We start from the raw sequence: 20923 nt of genomic DNA, 5'->3' as shown, positions 1-20923 counted from the left end.
AGTGCCACCACACTCGGCTAATTTTTGTATTTTAAGTAGAGACGGGGTTTCACCTTGTTGGCTAGGATGGTCTCGATCTCCTGACCTCATGATCCGCCTGCCTCGGCCTCCCAAAGTGCTGGGATTACAGGCATAAGCCACCGCACCTGGCCTTCATCTCATTTTTAAATGTGCTCCACTCCAACTTAAACATTTTCTTAACTTCTCTTCAACCTCTAGCTCCCAACCAGTGCTTGGGACAGTTCCTTACAACAATTTCTCACAAATGTCCATCTTCACTTCATTGTCTGTTTTCTCACTTCTTCTTTAGTCCTCAACCCTTGCCAACGTCCTCATCCTCATGTCCCAGCATGTTTTCCCATTATAGGTTTTCTCATGCTCCTTCCTTCTCCTTTACAAACTCCTCTTCTTTCACCTGACTTTACTTGGCCCTCTCCTTTTGTCATGCTACAGTTTCTTTAGTGATCTCATCCCTGCCCACAGTTTCAACTGTAAGTTTAAAATATGTCTTCAAAATTTCTGTCTGGATTAGCACTGATTGACACTAAGGCCAAAATATGAAGTTGCCTATTAAACATTTTCAACTAAATATCCTATAAGTATTTCATCTCACCACACTGAAATCTTAACTTACCAACTTCCCCACAAACCGCCCCTTCCCCCTAGCCAACCTCACTCTTGGCTGATGTCTCCTTCATTCACCTGGTCCTGCAGACAGTATGGTTCAAAGTCAAGGGTCATGAGGGGGATGGGTGGCGGGTGGAGCAAGGCCCATGCATAACTAGTGTTCAAGTCTCGTGTGCACGCATCTGTGTGTGTGTGTGTGTGTGTGTGTGTGTGTGTGTGAAACGCAATCTCGCTCTGTCACCCAGGCTGGAGTCCAGTGGCACGATCTCGGCTCACCACAACCTCCACCTCCTGGGTTTAAGTGATTCTCCTGCCTCAGCCTCCCTTTAACTGGGATTATAGGTGCACGCCACCATGCCTGGCTACTTTTTGTATTGGTATTAGAGACAGAGTTTCACCATGCTGGCCAGGATGGCCTGGAACTCCTGACCTCGTGATCTGCCCGCCTCGGCCTCCCAAAGTGCTGAGATAACAGGTGTGAGCCATCATGCCTGGCCATCTCCAATATGTTTTTTAAAGGAAGAGTTTTATATCTAAACAAATCTGAAAACAAATGGTCCAGTCTTTATCTTATGAACTATTTAAAGCTTCCTCATCTTTCTGTGTTATCTGTGGAAAAATAAACAAACATAACAAAAATAAACAAATATTTATAAGCTACCTATAATTTGCCAGGCATTGTGCTTAGTTATATTCCTGATGTGCTCATTAAGGTTTTTAAAAAACAAACATGGAGGGTAGATAGAGTGGGTTTCATTTTACTGAAATGAAACTGATCATATATGGAGAAACCATTTTTCCTTTCTTTTCCATTTGGTTTTCCTTTTCTGTTCTAAGGTCACACAAATAGCAAACCTGGGATGGAATGCAGTCTTTTTGATTCAGAGAATGAAAAATTATATGAAGTTCTTACATTCTTCCACTCTAAACATTTTAGGGTTAGGTAGTCATCAATGATGAGGTATTAGAAGTGATATTTCTTAATTCTTCAACTGACAACACTAGCAGGTATGCATTCCTTTTCTTAAGCTCTATTTTAAAATAAAGCTGTTTGACTTACCTTTAAAAAAATTCCGCTCTACTATTATTCAGCTGTGTGTTTGGCCCATGTCTATTACCATAACACTCAATAATAACTTACACTTGTATAGTACTTGGTGAACTGTGTCCTCTTTACATTATCCAACTCTATCTTCACAACTCTATAGTGTAGGTGCGGATGGTGTTATTATTCCCATGTAAGAGCTCAGAAAGGGGAAGTGCTTTGCCCAGAGTTACAAAGTTAGTAAGTAAATGGCCTAAATCCAGGTCTCCTGACACCAAATTCATTCCCTGTTCACCATACTGCTCCTTAACTCTCTGGCACATATTGTGAGTCCTCTTTCTGGTAATGCTGATGGCTTACATGGAGCTACTCACTTTATTTGTCAATCTCTCTTATGATAAATGACACACATCTGTGAGATGGCTGGGGTTAGCTGTACATTTTGTTCTCTATGGGAGGCTAATAGTTTATACGGAAACTGACGTTAACCTTGGCCCCGCCTTCACTCAACTAAACTAGCTGGGTTTTCAACGCTGTCTTAAATGGCCTGGCAGGACAAAGGAATCAAGACATGGTCTGTTTATTACCTACTATTAAAAAAAACTAAATAATACGTAAAAATCAAGTAAACAAAAGTGGAAACACATCTTACAAGTTAGATTTAAAACAGTAAAAATGTGCCCTGAAAGCAACAGGTATTCAGTCAACTGGTTGAATTAATGAATGATTCACAACCTGCTATCTGGGCTCAAAGTTTCATCTGTAATTACAGTGGTTGTATCATCTAAACACAGACGCCTCTGACAGGAAAGGAGGGAGCTATTAATTATACCACATAACTGGGATTGTCCCAGGCAAACCAGGATATATCTAAAAACTACTTAGACACTTTTATTTCATTCCTAAAAACAAGTTAAATTAGATTTAACTTGAGAAAATTCAAGGGATTGTAGAAAAAGATTAATGAGGATGCTAATAATACACATACAGAAAATACAATTTCTAAATTAAAATTTCTTTCCAGATTTTTGTTTCCATTAACTTTGTGTGCTTACCAAAATAAAAACAAAGGCATTTCCTACAATCACAAAATAATTTCTCATGTGCACTTCCCACAAAACAACAAACAAAAGGATGACTTCACTCACTTAGATGGCATGACTAATGCCATCTTTTAAAGGCATCAAGCCAAAATCTGCGGCCACAAGGAGCTTTTAAGGGTTAAAATAAAAGAACAGCACTTTGGAGTAATGCTGAGAATTGGGGCACGCAGAAGAGCATTTACAGTGGATTACTAAGCTTCCCAATTCACCAAAGAGGTAAAGTCCAGCAATATAAGACTCCTTTGTAGCTAACTAAAAATACATTGTCAGTGGATTTGTCCAGTTTTATGTATAAGCAATACTTCTTTCACCTGAACTAATACTAGTAGTCATATAAGCCCCTTATTGCCATGTGCTGCATTTTTTTTGTTAATCTTCAAGGATTTAGCTTCTTTGCCACATACCTCAGGGCACCAACTGATAAAGCTCTAACTCTCCATTTTTCCAGGACACCAGCAGTGCGGCCTTGCAAAAAATGAAAATCGCTCAAGAGATTTAAGGGGGAAATTTATTTTTAAAATCCTGACTTGAAGCAAAGAGGTGGATTTTTAAAAAGCTTATCTGTAAAGAATCAGTTCAAATTTAAATTCTATCTGGGAACTCTTTCATGCATTCCAGCTTTAAAGTTTATCTTTTGACAGGGACTTTCTGCAAAGGTAATGGGCAGCTTTGTCAATATAATCTGTCCAAGGTTTTTTATTTTTTATTTTTTTAATGTTAAACTCCTTTCATTAAAAAAGAAAACCCACCATATATGTATACTAGCTAGGGTAGCAGCAAATTTAGCAAGCGCTAGTTCAGATTCCCATCTATGCTGTTATGTTAGAAAAAAAACCTCCTAAATAGTACTGATGAAAGCTCAATTGAATAACCTAACATTTGGATGCTGAACTATGGCTGTAAGCATCTTGTACCTCTCAGCAATTAAGGTCTTTACATTATTTCCATTTAGAAACACAGTTTAAGTAAACTCTGATAACTATTTAAAATACTAAACAGAGAGTCAGAAGATGTGCAGTTGTGATTAAGTATAACAAGTGCTATCCCACGTAGACAGCTGAGAGAGAACACGAGCTTTCCTGACCGTGCTCAGAGTGTAGAGTCAGAAAGGCTGGGAGCTGGCTTTGGGTAAACTACAAATTTAAATATACTCATTTAAACGTTAAGCTTCTCGTTTCCTCTTGGAACATAGAGTTACGAGAAACAGGAAGGAAATATTTCCCTCCTCTTTATTGGGTTTCTTTATTTACCAAAAAAACCCTTCATTTCACTAACTAATTACAATAGCCGATTAGAAAAGACTTGGAATGAGACTATATTACTTTAAACAGAAGGGGAAAAGGATGAAAACCTTTCATTAAAGGCACAAACCAATTAGATGATTTATCATTCTCTAAAGAACAAACTGTTTAAATTTAATAAAAGATTTTTGGGGGCAAATCCTACAGGATTTGGGGATACATTAAAGAAACATTAAAATTTTTAATTGTTCTGATTGCTAAAGTCATAAAAGTGTAAGAAGATCCCTTTCCTGCTCTTTAAAATACGGCAGTTAAACAGGTGCTCTCTAAGGTATCTCCAGGAACTAACATTTTATAAAATAATGACGTCCCCTTACTGTCAAGCATCAAACCATTCCTATCCCCCTCATTTGCAACTGTCACTTAGGTCACCAAAGCAGACTGAGGTAAGTGGCCCGAGAAGGCCGTTCTGGGCAGTAAAGAACACAGGCCTCGGGCAGAGAGGCCTGGGCCCTCCCCTCACTGGCTGCAGCAAGTACTCGACCTTTCTGTGCAGTTTTCTCAACTGTAAAACAGGAACCACTATACGAAACCCTCAGAGCTGCTGGGAGAGTTAAATCATTGAATTCTGGCTAGGCCTGGAACCTGTAGGCACTCAAGAGGTGGCAGAGGCTAATATCATTTACTATCAAGTTAGTTTATTCAGTAGCCAAAGTTCAAATAAAACAATTCCTCAATCAACAGGATAAAAAATGTTGAGAATCCTTTCTAGAATTTATGGGCTTTCCATTATCAACAACTCCCAATTATGCATGGGTTGATCATCAACACTATTGGATATTTGTATGAAAATTCAGAACTGTTATAGTCATCTACTCATCTTAATTAAATGACACAAACCGCTCTTCATTTAGTGTTTTCTAAGAGAAGGCAGAAAGAAGGCCTTTGAAGCCAAAATATTCTTAGAGAAGGTATGAATCTACTGTTTTTAAGCAGAGATAAGTTAAACTTTAGAATGCTGCTGTCTCTTCCCAGTTTTGAATGGGAGGAAGGAGACGGAGGAAGGAAGCAGAGGGTCTGTGAGGTTGAAAGGTTGGTGAATAACGAGTAAGTGGCAGAGCTGGAATTTCCACCCCAGTCAGTGTGGCTGCCAAAGCCACGCTCCCTCGGCCAGCACTGGACTTACTTATCTACAGGTGGTGGGTGATGTCAGCATTTTTGGGGTGAAACCCTACTGTGCCTTTCCAGACCATATTCAAATGTAAAAACAGATTCCTCAATGTGACAGATAGATTTTGGCTTACCTTCTATTTAAGAATATAGGTATAACCACTGAGTTCCACTAACATAAATTTAAAAATGCATTTATTTTTTCAAAATGATCCTCCTTCCAAAAATCACTTAAAAGAACAAGAGGAATTTTTAATTAAAGTAATCCTGTATACTCATCTAAACCCCAAAGATCCATGCAATACATACACTGACACACACACAAAAATTTTAATAAAACATTTTTAAAAATTTTACTTAATCCCAAATGTGACAGTATTAATAACAATTTTAAACTGTTCTGAAATGTACTGTTAGATTTATCACTGCTACAACTATTATGGCTGTGACTACAATTGGATAACATAATTGCTCTTAACGTGTTTTTTTTTGTTGTTGTTTTTTTGAGACAGAGTCTCGCTCTGTCACCCAGACTGGAGTGCAGTGGTACCATCTCAGCTCACGGCAAGCTCCGTCTCCCATGTTCACGTCATTCTCCTGCCTCAGCCTCCTGAGTAGCTGGGACTACAGGTGCCTGCCACCACGCCCGGCTAATTTTTTTTGTATTTTTAGCAGAGATGGGGTTTCACCATGTTAGCCAGGATGGTCTTGATCTCCTGACCTCATTATCCGCCCGCCTCAGCCTCCCAAAGTGCTGGGATTACAAGCGTGAGCCACCACACCTGGCCGTCTTTTTTTTTTTTTTTTTTTTTTTTTTTTTTTTTTTTTTTTTAAAAGACAGGATCTCACTCTGTTGCCCAAGCTGAAGGGCAGTGGCACTATCCTCCCACCTCAGCCTCCCAAGCAGCTGGGACTCCAGATGTGCACCACCATGCCTAGTTAATTTAAAAAACAGTTGTTGTTGTTGTTGCTGTTTGTTTTTTTTTTTCTTTTGGAGAGAGAGTCTCACTATGTTTCCTAGGCTAGTCTCAAATTCCTGGCCTCAAGCAATCCTCCTGCCTTGGCCTCCTAAAGTACTGGGAGCATGAGCCACTGCACCTGGCCATTAACATATGTTCTACAAAAAGTCAATGTGGTTCTATTTTAAATAAGTGACAGTCTAGACTCCCAACCCTTACTAGTGTCTGATTGCCCACAAAGGGGAACTAAAAGCTTGCATAACTCACCACTCTCTGGATTTGTCATCATCAATAGAAAAACCATTTGAACTTCTTATGGTGAGTTCCTAACCACATGATTTCACTTATCCCATTTTAACATAACACAGAAAAGTGTGGTAGTTAGGACCATAAATTATAGCATCTGACAGCCTGGATTGAAATTTTGGCTTCTGTTCAATCACTTACCAGATGTGTGATTCTGGGCAAGTCTATTAATCTCTCTAAGCCTTAGTTTCTCATCTTAAAGTGACAATAATTACAGCATCTGTCTTAGAGGGTTGTGGTAAGGAATTCAAGTGCTTAGCATGGTGTTTAACACATAGTAATTACTCAGTGTTAACTATGACTGCTTTGCTGTTTTTAGTGTTCTTATCATTATCTCTAAAGATGAAATACTTAAGGATTAAAGAAGCTAAAACACTTGTCCTGGATCTTATTCCAGGTCTGCTGGATTCCAAAGCCCAAAGCTCCTTCTACCTACTATGCAAATCCCTGTTTAATTAATCACATCTTTATTGGTTCTTGGTATTGATAAATGTGGATACGGCTGGTAAAGGGTTTATAAACAGGTAAAATAAATGAGGAGATTAAAAAATTTAAACAAATGCTCTTGCTTGCCGATCTGGCAAGTGTCTGTGAGAGCTGCTCTTGGTCAGGATGATGAGAAGGGAAAACGAGATTGTGGCCTTCATTCTTTTGGCTGAAGACATTTTCTTGGGGCAGCTTAGATATGTCTCACTTCAGTTTACCTTTGGTGCCTTACTTCTGTAGCTTTGTTGGGAAATTCTTGGACCATATGGAACCGCATTTCAGGTGTATTTTTGTTGACTCATATGCCATGGTGCTTGGAGGATTTAAATGGGGTTGAAGAAAGGGAAGTCTTAACGTTTATGTCACTATCCCAATTACTCCTCCTTGTCAGTGCCATTTCCATGGGTTGTCCTAACCTTTATCCTTTCCTATTTGTATCAAGGGCTAATATTCCAAAGAATGCCATGGAAGTAGAATAATTTTTAAAACCTACTAAGAGCTGAGCTGCCCGTATTAACACAGGCTAGCTGACACGGTCCAACAGAGCAGCGATCTCCAGGTTCCTACATTTTATTGTCTGATTCAGAATGGAACACCCTCTCCATCTACTGACATGTATGCGTCAGATATGGTACTAAGCATGCCCTGTATGTTCTCATTTAATCCTTATATAAATAACTTAACCATTTCACAAAGGTCAGGATCTGAACTCAGGTCTAACTCTATAGACATTACTATTTATTATTTATAAAGGTCTTATAAGACAGCTGAATTTTCTACATTTCTATTTTTGCCATGTACCTGCTCCACAGCCCATCAAAACTGATCCAAGAATGTGTATCTTTCTCTCAGGTGAACTCTGTGCTTCAAGGGACTGAGCCTTTGCCTTCCACCAAGGTGGTCTGAGGGACTTTTCTTCCCTAAAGTCAGGTAGATGCTGTAGAAAGGCATGGAACTGCTGTTACAAACCTAATCTGATGGCTTCACTCAAATTCATAACGGCTGTTGAAACAACTCCATTGACTTTCCAAAGTGAAGATGGTGGTGAAAGCAACAGTCCCCTGTTTGATTTACTGAGGACTCAGCTGCCAAGTTACTAGTTACATGAGGGATAAATGACTAACTGCTGTCAGGCAATATCTCTAACAACAAACACCTCACCATGTGAAGCCTCTCTGCAGTGTAACTGACCCAGCTCTTGCTAGCTGTGTCATCCTGATCTTGGACAAGTCACTCTCTCAGGCTCAGTTTCTCTTCCATAAATATTGCTAATAATACCTGCTGGACCCATGTCACAGATGTGTTAGGAGGAGAAAACAAGGGGTATGGATCTGCTTTAAAACCTGACAACTACTATATAGAAATTGCATAATAATAAAATGATTTTTTAAATGGAAATAAGAGATGGATTTCTGTGTCTTGTTAACTTGTCAATGTTCAGTTATTGATATCAGAATTCCCATTTCACTTCTTTATATATTAGAATAGCCAAAGAGAATGAAGAAAGAATCAAGGTAGGCAGAAAAATGGGAGTTGCCATTACTGCTGTCAACTACACTAATTTTTCTAGGTAAGTTTGAAGTTAAAAATATTACAAATTTATTGGTAATACATCTGCTGCAGGTCAAATACATCAAATTTCCTCATATGAAAAAATTATTGGATATTTTGTAGCCAAGCTCAAAGAGGATAACTTTCAGAGGGCAGGGAAAGGATCATTAGGAACTCTAGGGGTAGCACCATGAATAGATACTTTTTCAGAAAGTTTATGAGAAATTTTCAAATAACCCAGCCGGCTGCTGTAATCCAAGGAACCAGGGACTGAAAAGCAAAGGCAGGTAAGCAGAGGTCACAGCCTGAGGACTGAGGCCCCAGTGTCTACAAAACTGCAGGATTTCTATCAGTTTCTCTGGCTGTACACTATGAAATTAAGTCTGACTTACTGAAATGGTCAAACATTTCTGCCATGTGGGATTACTTTCTGCCCACTCACCAGGCTGACAGACCAGCCTAGATACTCAGAAATGTGCCCTTATCTTATTAGAGCAGAAAACGGAAGGAATAAAAGATGCTACAGAAAGTTCTGTAGACAGCCATAATCCTAAACACATGCCAAAATGGCTCACCAAAAAGAAAACCAAAGCAGTGGTCCTTCCACGGGCCTTGCTGTCCTCTTAAAATAGTGCCTTGGTTTTGCATGCTTTTAGAAATATGGATGCTGCCTTTCTCAACATTTGGGTACAAAATATAATGTAGTAGACTTGATAATTCACATAAATATTATTCACAATGTAAGAACCCAGATTTGCTTTTTTTAAATTGCCAGAGATCACTATAGCTAATAGAGAGTTTATAGTCTGTGATTAGATGCCTCTTAAGCTATGAATTTTTAACATCTGCTAGTGTATCGAGGGCTTGATTACAGGTTTATGGGTTTTAGAATTAAAATTAAATTTTGTAACCTCATTACAAACGTATTTCCACTTAAGTGATGGGTGATTTACATCCAGAATACAGATACAATTTGAGCTTTCTTTACCTGTGTTTCTCACTAAGACTCTGTTCAGATAGGGCCAAAAATGAGAAACTGCTTACTTTTTCATGCTTGTGTTTCTCCTTCTCTTTTTCTCTCTTCTCTCGCTCTCTCTTCTCTTTCTCTCTTTCCTTCTCCTTCTCCTTCTTCTCCTTCTCTTTCTCCTTCTTTTTCTTCTTCTCCTTTTTGTCCTTTTTCTTTTCTTTCTCCTTCGGCTTCTCTTTCTCCTCAAATAGTTTTTCCGGAAGCACTGGTAACAAAGACGGCAGCATGGCTGGGACCCTGGCGGCTGCGGCAGGGCTGAACAAGGGCAGGGCCAACTCTTTTGGGGGCAACACCAGTGGGGGTGCTGGGGCTTTCATCTTATCTTCTCTGCCTTTATCTTTCACTTTTTCTTTCTCTCTCTTATCTTTATCTTTCTTGCCTTTCTCTCTATCTTTCTTCTTATCTTTATGCTTCTCTTTCTCCTTCCTCACAAGTCCATCTTTCAATTTCACTTTGGGATCAACATCTTCCAATTCTTTGATTTTAAATTTATAGGGATCTGCCTCTTCCTCTTTGAGAAAGTCCTTCCAGGGATACTTTGTTTCCCTGCCAGCTTCCTTGTCTTTCTCTTTCTCTTTCACTTTATCCTTCTCCTTACTTTTGTCCTTGTTCTTGTCTTTTTCCCTCTCCCTATCTCTCTGCTTTTCTTTCTTTTTCATTTTAGTCTTGAGTTCCTTTTTCAACTTCTTCTTTACCTCCACGGAGGAAGGCAGCTTGGTTTTCTCCTCATACACCTTGTGGAGAGGTTCGGGAGTGGGAGGAGACACTGACGGAGAAGAGATATAAGGAAAGTTGGGGGGCATATTCGAAGGTGTTCCCAGTTTTGCTTTACGTACAACCTCATCAATAGAGGCATCCATTGTCCATGAGTTATCGGAACTTGAAGTTCCACCGGAAAGAGGCAGAGGAGTGGATCCTGACTTTGTGAAACTGTTCGTGGAAGTGGAAGCTTTGGGAGTGGTACACTCCGGGCCTGAAATTCTCTTAGGGCTGGTAAAAATGTCTCCTTCAGATTCTGATCCAGAAGAAAATTCGAAAGGATCTGGCTCTCGCTCAGCACAGGCTCGTGCAATCACAGCATCGATAGAGGCCTCAATTGTTTTATCTGCTACCACAGCCTTTTTTGGCTGATTCTCATTGTTCAGTTTCCCAGCATCAGGGGGTGTCTGTATTTGTTTTACCTGGATAGTCTCTTTACTGATTTTTTCACTGACTGTAGCTGAAGGCGTCCTGTTTGGTGTTTCAGGCCTCACAGGTGTTTGGGGAATGAGAGTCATGACCTTGGGGCTCTTGGGACTCTTGGGGCTCTTAGAACGTCCAGGTGATTTCTTTTCTTTGGATACAGTTTTTGGTGATCGAATAGGACTTCCGACCATTGCTGGTGACTGGGTGGTTTTAGGTGATTTAGTCTTCTGTCCTGGAGAGCTAGTTTTAGTCTTTGTTTTAGGTGTAAATGACTTTGTTTCTAATGGTTTTGCAGTTGGCATTTGGGATTTTGCAACTGGAGCCAACATTGGAGGCTCAGGTGAGGGAGGTGCCAAGTCTGTACTGTCCTGTACGTGGACTGGAGAAAGCATTGGTGGGATCTTTTGAGTATTTATTGAGCTGAGTGGCTCTCGAGCTTCCAATAATACAACATCTAGCGTGTCCCCTTTAGTGCTTAATAGCCGAGGCCGCTTCATGGCTGGCAGTTCTTCAGCTTCAGGACTATCCAGTGGTCTCTTACCCAGGAAATTCTCATCATTAATAAGTTCTTCCTCTTCCAATTCATCATCTTCTTCCAAAGGAACTTGCATGGCTTCTGCTGATGTGCCTCCATCAGTGGGCACCTGCTCTTCTTCTTCTTCTGGTAAAGGAAGAAAAAGGAAGAAAAAAAGAAATATTATTGGAATGTAACAAAATCTAAGAAATAAAAACAACGCTCCAAACATGATTTCTTTTTTCTTTCTTTTTTATCATTATACTTTAAGTTCTAGGGTACATGGGCACAACTTGCAGGTTTGTTACATAGGTCTACATGTGCCCTGTTAATTTGCTGCACCCATCAACTCGTCATTTACATTAGGTATTTCTCCTAACGCTATCCCTCCCCTAGACCCCGACCCCCCAACAGGCCCGGGTGTGTGATGTTCCCCTCCCTGTGTCCATGTGTTCTCAATGTTCAACTCCCACTTATGAGTGAGAACATGCGGTGTTCAAACATGATTTCCTGAAAAAAAAAAAAAAGGAAATTATTGACAGTGTTTAAAAAGTAAGTTAGTTTTCAAGGATCTTCCAAACATGTGTGCCATCATTCCTAAAAGAGCGGTAGTCAATAACAGCGAATGTACAAATAGATCATTGCCCTTTCACATGGTCTGGTCCTAACCTCAGGATCCGGAAATCGCTCAGTGTTTCCAGTTGGCCTTCTGTTGTTTCCTGAATTAATTCTTTTCCTAACCAGTAAACACCTTCTTTCTCTATCTCCCTCTCATGCACATAGAAGCACATGTGCACAACCACACACCCATCTAAAAAATCAAGAGATGGATTATTATAGGACTTAGTATGGATTATTATTATCAGGAATGACAGAAAGGTATTTTTAGGACTTTTATAACAAATTCATATACTACTTATGTCTTCTATTTTGCTTGCGTGATGTGAGCCACTTGGAGAGGGAGTATGGTGCAATGAAATACACTTGGTTTGGCACTTGACAAATGGTTTTTCGACTAGAGTTCTGGCACTAGAGAGCAACCAGCCTTATGGACTCTCTTAACCTCTCTCAGCCTGTTTCCTCAGCTTTCAAAAAGGAGCCGATGTTACTTGCCCTGTCTACTTGGCTGAGTTGTTCTAAGATCAGATTCTTTCTCCCAACGCATATTAACTATGTATATAATGCACAATGATAAAGTCTAAAAGAGCCACTGAAATAAATCAGAAATAAATCATAACTAAAAGAGCTCACAGTTTAGTGCAGCAATAAAGGATGTGCCTAGCCCACAGAAAGTGGTTAGTGCCACAGACAGATAAAGTGCTACAGTAGGACAGATCTCGGTGAGGTCAAGCATGCGGGGGAGGCTTGACTAATTATGCAGCGTTTGGGATACTTGGAGACTGGAAGTGGTGAAGTCCAGGACAAAGGGTCAGATGACAAAGAGATGAAGATGAAACACAGGGAGTGTATGAGAAATAGAAAATGATTTGTCTGGAAAGTAGAGTGCAAGGTGGGGAGCAGTAGGAAGCAGGTTTAGTAAAGTTGCATCCAGATTCTAGGACTTTTGAATTCCAGAAAAAGAAACATAATCTTTATTCTACTGGTAGTTTGGACCTAGAAGGCTTTTAGACAACAGAGAAAAACACATGGGGTATGTGTTGGGAAAAGTCACACTGGCAGGACCATGCATGATGGATGGGGGTGGGAGGTAGCGGGTACTGAAGGAGAGCAATATCATGGGTTACTGAAGTGATGTGACAGGAAGTAAGGGTCAGAGCTAGAATAGTGGAAATGATCAGGAAGCAGCAGAGGTGAAGGATATTCTGAGGATAGAATGGATAGGATCTGATAAATGATTAGGGTATATGAATTGAGCAAAGACTCAAACACAATTTCAAAGCTTTGAGCCTGGTCAGGCATGGTGGCTCATGCCTGTAATGCCAACATCTTGGGAGGCCGAGGCAGTAGGATTACCTGAGCACAGGAGTTTGAAACCAGCCTGGGCAACATAGTGAGACCCCGTCTTTATCAAAAAATACAAAAATTAGCTGGGCATTGTGGTGTGTGCCTGTAGTCCCAGCTACCTGGGAGACGGAGGTGCGAGGGTCACCTGAGCCCAGGAGGTTGAGGCTGCAATGAGCTGTGATTGCGCCACTGCACTCCAGCCTGGGCGACAGAGCAAGACCCTATTTTTAAAGGAAAAAAAAAAAGGGAAAGAAAAAGCTTTGAGCCTTGGTGAGTGATAAATGTAGTGATGAACAGAAGCAGGAAATAAGGAAATAGAAAAGGACAATGATTATTAGCTCAATCCCTAGACACAGAGTTTGATGAACATTTAGTCTGCAATGGCTACTCGGCAGCTGAAATATAATATAGATGATCAGAAAACAGGGCAGAGTGTGTGAGAGAAAGAACGTTGTTGAGATAACTAAAGTCACCATGATGGATGATATGAACGAGGAAGAAACAAGAGGAAACAGGTTCACGTATTTTGAGGAATACCTATACATAAAAAGAAGAGGAAGAAGGATTAAAGAAATACATGGAGGGTCAGATGTCAAAGAGATCAAGGGAGCAAGATTTTTAAAGCAGAAGCCAAGTGAACAAAGCCAAATGCTTAAGAGGTCAATGAGGATGAGGCCAACAGCAGAAGCCATGCTGCAAAAGCATGACGGGTGCACAGATAGAGAACACATGAGGTGATGCACAGGAAAGCACTTAGTAAAATCATAAAAAAAATCACAACCTTATCAGTTATGCTACCGATTCACGATAATGATGGCATCATCCACCGGGTCCCAAGTCAGGAACCTGGGGTCATTCTAGATTCTCTCCCGTCTTCTCCGCCAGATCTGAATCGACAGCACAAGTTTTCTACTCTGTTTGCTTTCATGTGCTTTCCCCCTGTTTCTGTCTTGTTAATTTCAGTGTTCAGCACCTCTTCTCTGTATGGCTGCAAGGACCTTCTACCTAGTCTCTGGCTCCAGTGCAGCTTTCTCAGAACCATCTCTCACGTCGTCCTACGGTGATCCTCTGAACACGCAAATCTGAGCGTCTGGTTCCTCATCTTAAAAAACTTTCATTGCTTCCTTCAGAAGCAGTTTGTAAAAGGCATCCCTTGGAAATTGAGGGTCTGTAGAACCCCTTCTGAGGCTACTGCGCAATAGAGACGGCTGTTCTTTATTACACGGAAGAGTTATGCCTCGGGTTATTTATTTTACATGCAGAGCTTCCACAAAAGCTTTTGTTGTGAGGCTAAAACATGTTTGAAAATCACTATTCTAAAATACAAAAATCCTCTCCATCTGTGAAATCAGAGGAAAAAATAAAATATAAAAATCCAATTTCTCCAGTGTGACTGACAAGGTGCTCCCTCAAACAAGCTAGGGAAGTAACCTCACCATTCACAGTGAGCTCCTGCGTGCTCTACCCATTCCAGCCACGCTAACTTATCTGCAAGCCCCAAATACGTGATCACACTCCTGTACCTCTGCACATGCAATTCCCCATGCCTGAAACGTCTTTTCCTTCCTAACGTGTTGGCAACTTCTAAGGCTCCCATCAAGTATTACCTCTTCTGTAATGCCTTCTCTTAGCAACTAGAAATAACCATGTACTCCCTTTGGGCTCTACTGTGTTCCAGTTATACATGCAACAAAGAAAGCCTAGAATATTTACCATTCAGCTCTTTACAAAAAAAAGGTTTGCTGACCCCTGTCCTAGACCTACCACATTCAACTCATCTAAACTTTTCCCTCCCTCGCTTCCGTTATCAGAATGACAAGACGGACTTCAGATCTGCTCAACTGCCAACAGATAAACATGAGAAAATCAGAAAGAAGACAGCTTTAGGGTATTCTGAAAGTGAATGGACATTCATTTATTAGTATTACATTTCTAAATTTCAAAGAACCTCCTCCTACTCCACAGAGGTTCACAAATCCCAATGATGCCAAAGCAGAACGATAAAGGTTTGGCTTAGGCAGGATAAAGGGTCTTTAGAGTATGTCATGGTGCACCTTGCTCTTCTAACTCTGGGGACTAATCTGGATCTAGCTCCGTTCTACCAATGTGTGTCCCCCAGGGAAGGCCTTAGGGAGACGCTGGGAGACCAGAGGGAAGCTGCTGTACTCTAAGCATTCCCTAGAAAGGGAATACAGGGGATACCCAGGACTACTAGTAAGGCAGTTTCAAGTCTTCTGGATGTAAGGCCTGTTTTATAGTTAGAATAACTTGAAAATTTGGACTTTTCTGTATAGGAAGACATATTGTATTATTTTACTAACGTGCAATTCTATCAGATTAGAACTGGCAAAATGGCTACAAGATGGGCCTTTGAATGAAGGAAGAATGTGAGGCTTGGCTAGGAAAAAATGGGATGGTTTCATACAACTACTTTAGAAAATATATTGGTTTATTTTGAATTTAGAGCTCAAATAACTCATAAGGGTATCAAAAAATTAATGACGGTTGTGTTTGAGTAAAAAAAAATTAACATTAAGCTTGATTTAAAGTAGGACGCCACAAGTTAGGGGGTTTATTCTGTTTTTGTTATTTTGTTTTTATTGTTTATTTTCACTTTTGTTTTTCAGGTCCCTACCACAAAAATTTATATTCATTCCTTTATATTACTTAATACCGCAAAAACTTGTATTCATTCCTTTATGTTATTTAAAGGAATAGAAATGAATTATAAAACTAAACCACTTCAAGTGTTGGTTTTAGGAATACTCAAAAATACAAACGTTTTAAAATAGTTTTTTTTAGAGCCAACAAAGGTTTCTTATTTTTATTAGTTTAATTTACACTTTCTTGTTTACTTAAGATTTTATGAGAAAGCTTCAATTGCAGCATCAAAATCAGTTAAAATGAATGAAGGACTTCGTCAGAAGAAAAAGCCCGAAACTTTTTTTTTTTTTTTTTTTTTTTTTTTTGTGACGGAGTCTCGCTCTGTCGTCCAGGCTGGAGTGCAGTGGCGCGATCTCGGCTCACTGCAAGCTCCGCCTCCTGGGTTCACGCCATTCTCCTGCCTCAGCCTCCCTAGAAGCTGGGACTACAGGCGCCGCCACCACGCCCGGCTAATTTTGTGTGTGTGTATTTTTAGCAGAGACGGGGTTTCACCGTGTTAGTCAGGATGGTCTCGATTTCCTGACCTCGTGATCCGCCCGCCCTGGCCTCCCAAAGTGCTGGGATTACAGGCGTGAGCCACCGTGCCCAGCCAAAAGCCTGAAACTTTTAATAAGAAAAAGAAAAAGTGTAAAGATACTTAAACAATTTTTAAAATTAGAAATGATCTGATACCTACCAGCAGGAATAAGTAAGGCGCATGGAAGTTGTGAAGCATAACAATCAGTGAATACCTGCGAGGCCATCGCCTACTTCAAAAGAGCATGAGCAGGGCCCTCCCAGTCCTGCGGCTCCTTTCCCATCCACCCCTGCTTTCTCCACTCCTACCCCAGCCCCCAGTGAACTGCCAGCTTGATCTTCAATCTGTTTCTTTTGTAGTTTTACCACATTTGTATGTAGTTTGCTTGTTTTTGAACTTGATATAAATGTTATGATACTATAATGGTCTTTTTTTTTTTTTTTTTTTTAATTTTTACCCAACATTATGTTTCTAAGATTACCCCAGGTTGATGCAGGTAGCTGTAGTTCACTTCTTTTCACTGCTGCAGAAATGTCCAATGGTAGTTAATCCATTCTCCTGGTATAAAAGTTCTCCATTGAGTGAATATATTTTATTATAAAAATATTAGAATTTTAAAAATTAAAACAAATAAATACAGTTGATCTAGCTTCTGCCTGCTCAAATGCAGACTTGGTTGATGGTTACACATAATGAGTATCTGGCTTTTTACTACATGAATAATTTTAATTCTATGTTTTAAGTGTTTGGATTAGACAAATGTGTAATGGCCATTGAACTGTTTAGCCTTTACCACTGGTAAAGGTGAACTTCAGTTTGATAATAATCGAATGGCAACATGCATGCATGTGTATAATATAATGTAATATATAATATAAATGTATGCATGTGTATAATGACCATCATTTATTAATAATCTGTGAAATATCCTAAAAATGTCTTAAAAATATTTTCCTATACTAATCTGTGGAAGCCTGTGTATTATAAAACTGCAAAATTTGGTCAGCATAAGCTTAATATTACAAGATCTCTAATCTTGATATGTTATTGCAAAAATAGTAAAGAAAACATTTGGGTCACAGGCCCTTTCTACTTTAACACAAATATAGACATAATAATAATAATAGTAATAGCTGTGTTCCAACATCGAGAGGGAGAGAGAAAGCGAGAGAGAGAACATGTGTATATATGAAGTATTTCAAAGATTTTTATTTCCAGAGAACTAATAACTCATTTTCTGTTATTTTAGTGTTCTGAAATGGAAGAAAAGGACTCTCCTGTACATACGTGAGAAACAAATATTGAAAAAAGTAATTTAAACATTTGATTGTTAGTTGTAAGTTTTTAAACAAGTTCTTCAACTTCTTAGTGCACTAGAGTTCCTTGATCACCAAGACGAGTTCATTAGCACCATTTATCTTGAGAGCATTCTGAAAATTAATTGCTAATTAAAGGTAAATATTCAAACTTCTAAATAATAATACTCATCAATAATAGAGATGTCTTGTAAAGTTAACCTTACAACTCTTTTGAGAAGATTAAAAAAACAAAAAACAACTCTCCTCCCCGTAATCTCTGTAAAACCATCCAACAGCAGCACACATCCAGAGTTAGCATCTATGGATGATGTGACTATCACCTCAGCCATCTGCCCTAATCTCTCCATCGCACCATGAAAGCAATCGAGGGCCGTCAGGGAGGCTTTGAAGGACAGTGGGTATTTAATTAAGGAAAGGTAGTTCTGGATAGGTATTAATGCTCATGTCCCTAAAGTCATAGTAAGGATTGTTCACAAAAGTGGTGTCACCTTCTCTGCTTTTGCTAAAGTTGGGTTAAAGTTAACGGAGTTACCTTTTCTGCTTGTGCTAAAGTTTGGTTAAAGTTAATAGGGACATGACTTTTGATTTGCTTTTCCCATGTGTGCGAATGTGTTGAAAATTATGATATGTGTTATAATTGATTAAACTGTCATTCATCAAAGAATCCCATGAATTATGATATAACCCCTATAGTTCTAGTAGAAAAAAGACACTAACAAAACAACAACTAAAGATATGAAGAATCACACCTAAACCAGGGTGGTAATACCTATTTTCAAAGAAATCCTAACTAAAATTCATGTCCTCTCTTAACAACCCTAGTTTTTCATGTTTTTCATATAGTCACTAAAATGTGAATGCTAGAATTCCAAGAAAAAATGGCCACAGTAAGAAGGAACTCTTCATTCTGCCAAATGTTTTGCATGTCTGGTATACTTTTTTCACCAGACCAAAAAGGGAAACGATGTGAAATAATATGAATGACTCGGCACAAATTCATCACCACATCTAGAGATTCACTTTTAGATAGATATTTAATTGGTAGCTGGGTATCTGATCATAATGTATACAAAAATAGGGAGACAGAGATGCTTTCTAAGGTATCTTCTTGTTTAAACAATCAATGGTTCCAAGTCAACATTTGCTGTAAAATTATTTTAAAATTATTATTATTATTATTATATTTTTTGAGACAAAGTCTCACTCTGTTGCCCAGGCTGGAGTGCAGTGGCAGGATTCCAGCTCAATGCAACCTCCACCTCCCAGGGTCAAGCAATTCTCCTGCCTCAGCCTCCTGAGTAGCTGGGATTACAGGCACGTGCCACCATGTCTGGCTACCTTTTGTATTTTTAGTAGAGACGGGGTTTCACTATGCTGACAGGCTGGTCTCGACCTCCTGACCTCGTGATCTGCCCGCCTTGGCCCCCCAAAGTGCTGGGATTACAGGCGTGAGCCACCACACCCGGCCTATTTTTTAATTTTTAAATTTGAAATAATTTCAAACATAGAAAAGTTGTAAGAATACACAAAGAATTCATAAATACCCTTTAACCAGATGCACTAATTAACATATGTATTATATAACTACATATATTAATATAATTACATAATTATAGTATAATTTTGGGAAACTATTTGAGAATAAGTTGTAGACATCATGATCCTTTACCCTAAAAGCATCAGAGTGTGACTGCAGAACAACTGTCAAATCTTTTTAATCACATAAAAGCAACAAAATGTATCCATATTAATCCCTATCTTTCAAAAGCTTTACAAACGTTGATGGGAGCAGGACACCACAAACTCCATTTCAATTTTCCTTCATTAATAACACAAATAAATAATCCACACTCCCTATACTCTCCTGAGGAATAATGAGAAAAACATGCTTCTTTTCTAAACTTCTCAGACAAAAACAGAACAAGGCAATAAGGTCTGAACACACCAAAAGGATTTTTGGGAGGTTAATTCTAAGCTACTATAAATATTGACTTAGAACAAAACATCTTTTTAACTAGAATAGTAAATGCCTTTAAAGAAACACTATAATCTAAAAAGTTCATAGACATTAGGAAATAAAGGGAAATTGTTTGCACATGGCATAAAAGCTTTTTATCTGACTAACTACACAGATGCATGCAACTTTAAAATTCAGTGGCATATTCTCAAACTAAGCAGAAAATATGCTTGTATTCTTAAATTTTAAGCAAAGGAACAACAAAATGCTATCTGCATATATTTCATCAAAAATTAAACGTATTTAAAGCTAGAATTCTTATGATTGGTTAAAAGTGTACACACAATCTTGTGTCAGATCTGTAAATGAAAAATGTATGTAGATGTAGAAATTAATGTCTACAATGATGCACAAACTTTCCTATTAGTCCATACATGTCACTGTTTTTATGATAGATTCCTCTTTTACTAGCAAATGAAAGAATCATTTAAATGAATGCTTGGACAGCGTGGGAGAGGTGGGGCACAGAAGTTAAAAAACAAAACAGCACACTTTTTTCAAAAAATACCTTTCTATTTGTCGAATTTAGGTATATTTATTGTAACCAGTTCCTTGAAGTGACTCAGTGCCACTAAAATTCATTCATTCACCTATGGAGTGCACTCTGAACCTCACTATGGAGAGCTCTGTGTTAACTAGAACTAATTCATTCATTCACCTATGGAGTGCACTCTGAACCTCACTATGGAGAGCTCTGTGTTAACTAGAACTAATTTACTCATTCACCTATGGAGTACACTCTGAATCTCACTATGGAGAGCTCTGTGTTAACTAGGACTAATCCACTCATTCGCCTATGGAGTGCACTCTGAATCTCACTGTGGAGAGCTCTGTATTAACTAGGACTAATTCACTCAACTACGGAGTGCAGTCTGAATCTCACTATGGAGAGCTCTGTGTTAACTAGGACTAATCCACTCATTCGCCTATGGAGTGCACTCTGAATCTCACTGTGAAGAGCTCTGTATTAACTAGGACTAATTCACTCAACTACAGAGTGCGGTCTGAATCTCACTATGGAGAGCTCTGTGTTAACTAGGACTAATCCACTCATTCGCCTATGGAGTGCAGTCTGAATCTCACTATGGAGAGCTCTGTGTTAACTAGGACTAATTCATTCATTCGCCTATGGAGTGCACTCTTGAGTCTCACTATGGAGAGCTCTGTATTAACTAGGACTAATGTATTCATTTGCCTATGGTGTGCACTCTGAATCTCACTATGGAG

General features: G+C 39.2%; 1 protein-coding gene across 2 annotated transcripts in view; it reads right to left on the bottom strand.

Annotated features, from left to right (window-relative positions):
• The window catches only part of TAF3 (TATA-box binding protein associated factor 3), a 212254-nt gene that overhangs the window by 43918 nt on the left and 147413 nt on the right, over positions 1-20923 (bottom strand). Inside the window, exon 3 of one of the 2 annotated variants that reach the window (XM_010389381.2) lies at positions 9533-11361. In XM_010389381.2, coding sequence (XP_010387683.1) covers positions 9533-11361 — 1829 coding nt within the window. The remainder of the gene's footprint in view (positions 1-9532; positions 11362-20923) is intronic. The other variant, XM_030941172.1, reaches the window with a different exon arrangement.

Source organism: Rhinopithecus roxellana, chromosome 11 (assembly GCF_007565055.1).
Source record: "Rhinopithecus roxellana isolate Shanxi Qingling chromosome 11, ASM756505v1, whole genome shotgun sequence".
Lineage (NCBI taxonomy): Eukaryota > Metazoa > Chordata > Mammalia > Primates > Cercopithecidae > Rhinopithecus > Rhinopithecus roxellana.
Note: the sequence above shows the minus strand (reverse complement) of the source record. Positions and strands in the feature narration are given on the sequence as shown.